Below are 3,425 nucleotides of genomic sequence, written 5' to 3'. Positions count from 1 at the left end.
AGAATAGGCCCAGATGTGTAAGCTATTACTGTTTTCAAATGTGAGATTAGGCCCAGATGTGTAAGCTATTACTGTTTTCAAATGTGAGATTAGGCCCAGATGTGTAAGTTATTACTGTTTTCAAACGTGAGATTAGGCCCAGATGTGTAAGTTATTACTGTTTTCAAATGTGAGAATAGGCCCAGATGTGTAAGCTATTACTGTTTTCAAATGTGAGATTAGGCCCAGATGTGTAAGTTATTACTGTTTTCAGATGTGAGAATAAGCCCAGATGTGTAAGTTATTACTGTTTTCAATTGTTCCAACAATTAAAGCAATTGAAATATTGTCATTATGATTTCTCATAATTAATTGCAATTAATTCAGCATTGTTAACCTTAATTTATTATTGCATAACTCATGAAAATAATCAACCAATCAAAATTAGTAGTTCAGATTACTGCTTTTATTCCAGCCTTCTAAGTATCATGTTAGAATAATTGATTAGTTGTATGTAATAGTTTAATAGCCCATAGATTAATTGATAAATATATCCAAATAATCACTCGGGTTTTCTCATCCAACCGTCTTGCCCTTCAGAGGCATAGCCGTATTTTTGCGGACTTACAATGCTAGAAATTGGGTTTCGATACCCACGGTGGGCAGAGCGTAGGTAGCTCACTGTGTTACTTTGTGCTTAATTACAAACAAATCAAATCCAACCATCCTACAGTCCAGTTAAATACTGTAATATTTTTCCAATTCTGCCTATGTAATTTGATTAAGTAATATAATTGGTATCTTACTAAAAGTATTTTGTAAATCTCAATGCAATAAATTAATATATTTGGGTTATCTTATCATTCCTCTCTTTTTATTCAAGCTTGAGTTTTTGGCTCGTGAATAACTTTATGAGTGGGATATTTCAACATGGTGGGTTCATGTACAAAGAAGTTAGTTTATTTCTGTGTATTTTTAATAGAGTTTAGTATGTAAGTAGAAGTAGAGTAACCCAGATCTTTTGTTTTATTCCTGAGATAGCTCTGCCCCTGAGGACAGCAGAACCTTGACAGTGTGTCGTCGTGTCGAGCTGCCACGTTCTAGATGCAATGGAGGAGAAAAACCACCTTACAAAAATGCTCATCACACTCAGAAAGCTTTTGAAGTGATGAACATCTTGAGAAAGTAAGGTTGACGTTGTTTTCAGATTAAATTTTTGTTATTTGTAGCCCTTAGTTCTATATCTAGGTTTGGGACATGGAAAAATATCCCATAACACTCAGTATAATATTTCTCTTTCTTTCTTCTGGTAAATATTTTCGTTAATATGAGGATGACAACATGTACCTAAGATGCATGTGAGAAATATCTCTGTAAAATATCTTCTGATGTTAGTCTTCTAAGATTTGTTTTTTACATTAAGGGTGGATGTAAATGTGGTGTGATCCTCTTTATTATTTATTTACGTCCCTTGCAAACATATTTTTAAAGTAATACTTGTTTTTGTACTGTTGCATTTTTGACTCTTTATGGTATCATCTCAAGAAACCAGAACTGGTTTCTGTACATGCAAAAACACCATGTGGAGTGTATTCAACTGGTTTCTATACATGCAAAACACCATGTGGAGTGTATTCAACTGGTTTCTGTACATGCAAAAACACCATGGGGAGTGTATTCAACTGGTTTCTGTAGATGTGAAAACACCGTGTGGAGTGTATTCCAAAATACACTCCCCATGGTGTTTTTGCATGAACAGAAACCAGTTAAATACACTCCCATGGTGTTTTTGCATCTACAGAAACCAGTTAAATACACTCCACATGGTGTTTTTGCATGTACAGAAACCAGTTAAATACACTCCCCATGGTGTTTTTGCATGTACAGAAACCAGTTAAATACACTCCCCATGGTGTTTTTGCATGTACAGAAACCAGTTAAATACACTCCACATGGTGTTTTTGCATGTACAGAAACCAGTTAAATACACTCCACATGGTGTTTTTGCATGTACAGAAACCAGTTAAATACACTCCACATAGTGTTTTTGCATGTACAGAAACCAGTTAAATACACTCCCCATTGTGTTTTTGCATGTATTACAAATATTGCCACATGTTACATGGTTTGTTTTATAGATTGTGTGAAATACCCATATTCTCATGAGATTCAGAGGTTTCTAAACATTTATGACATTTAGAAGCTAGTAATATATCCTAGTAACTAGGGTAGTAACTTAACCCAGTAAGGGGGAGGGGGAGTTATCCCTTCCTTGTTCTAAGAAAATTGTAATCCATATTCAATTTTGTGTGTTATATATCTTAAGCATAGAAACACATAATGTATATTGTATAGTTCAGTGTTTACAATACCTTGAAGGCAAACCAGTCAGTTAATTAATCTGTTATTTAAAAGTGAATAATTATTGTCACATAATAGGGTCAACACAGTTCACTATGTGTGATCAGTATTGCCGTTTTCTGTCATTCATATTGTGACCATTCATATAACTAGCCCTTGAGCCAGCTGTGTGCATCAATGCTCTTACACTGTTGGTTTGTTTCTGTTTCTGAATTAGTTATCCATGTTAATGAAGAGACCCACCAGTAAATGAAATCAGGCATGCCTGACAAGTTTAAACATTTTTCACCCAAATGTATTTTTGTGTGTTTTAATCATGATGCTAACAAAACGCGCGAGTTCAAGAAACCAATTTAACTCTTTCAGGATAGCCTTTTTCCCTCATAACCATATTGTGCTTGTTATAGTTTTCATGCTATAACTTTTAAATTAGTAAGTAAATGTTTACTAAATTTGGCAAATTATCAGTAAACATTACAATGCTTTCATACACAAAATATCAAATTTTTTTAATAAGTCTTAAGGTTTGTTAAGCAATGTTTTTCTCATGCCTTTTTTTTCTTTACACATGTTGCCTATCTAACATGCAAAGTAATATTCATTTTAAGATTAAAAATACTTTTATCCATCAGAAAATTTTCAGATTTCACAAGTGAAATCTTTATAATGTCCAGATAGTTATCAAATGTTTCTTAAGAAAAATTTATATTTTATCTGTTATTTTCAGTAATTAATCTGTGTATGGGTTCGGTAGATTTGACCGATCTTGTAACCACCATAAAAAATTAGGAGATAAATATAAATTATGCCTCTTTCATTCTAGAATGAACATAAATTATAACATGAAAACATAAATGTTTAGACTAAATAGCTTAAATCTTATAAAATTATACATTTATATATATTCATTATTTCTATTATATTGACCTTTCATTCGTGCCTGGCTAACAATACAGAAGTTACAATGATGCGGCTCACATGCACTCATGTAACTGTATTAAATAACATTAAGTGACCTTTGGTCTGTACAAAGTAACCTGTCTTGGCTGTGTTATAGTAGACTAATATTTTCTAAAATACAGTCA

At 32.8% G+C, this 3,425-nt stretch overlaps 1 protein-coding gene across 1 annotated transcript in view; it reads left to right on the top strand.

Moving 5' to 3' along the window:
* The window catches only part of LOC106476042 (ring canal kelch homolog), a gene marked incomplete at its 3' end in the record, with an annotated part of 21,218 nt that overhangs the window by 1,854 nt on the left and 15,939 nt on the right, over window positions 1-3,425 (top strand). The window contains exon 2 of the mRNA XM_013936711.2: window positions 1,021-1,164. Coding sequence (XP_013792165.2) covers window positions 1,021-1,164 — 144 coding nt within the window. The remainder of the gene's footprint in view (window positions 1-1,020; window positions 1,165-3,425) is intronic.

Source organism: Limulus polyphemus, unplaced genomic scaffold (genome assembly GCF_000517525.1).
Source record: "Limulus polyphemus unplaced genomic scaffold, Limulus_polyphemus-2.1.2 Scaffold9687, whole genome shotgun sequence".
NCBI classification, from domain to species: domain Eukaryota; kingdom Metazoa; phylum Arthropoda; class Merostomata; order Xiphosura; family Limulidae; genus Limulus; species Limulus polyphemus.
Note: the sequence above shows the minus strand (reverse complement) of the source record. Positions and strands in the feature narration are given on the sequence as shown.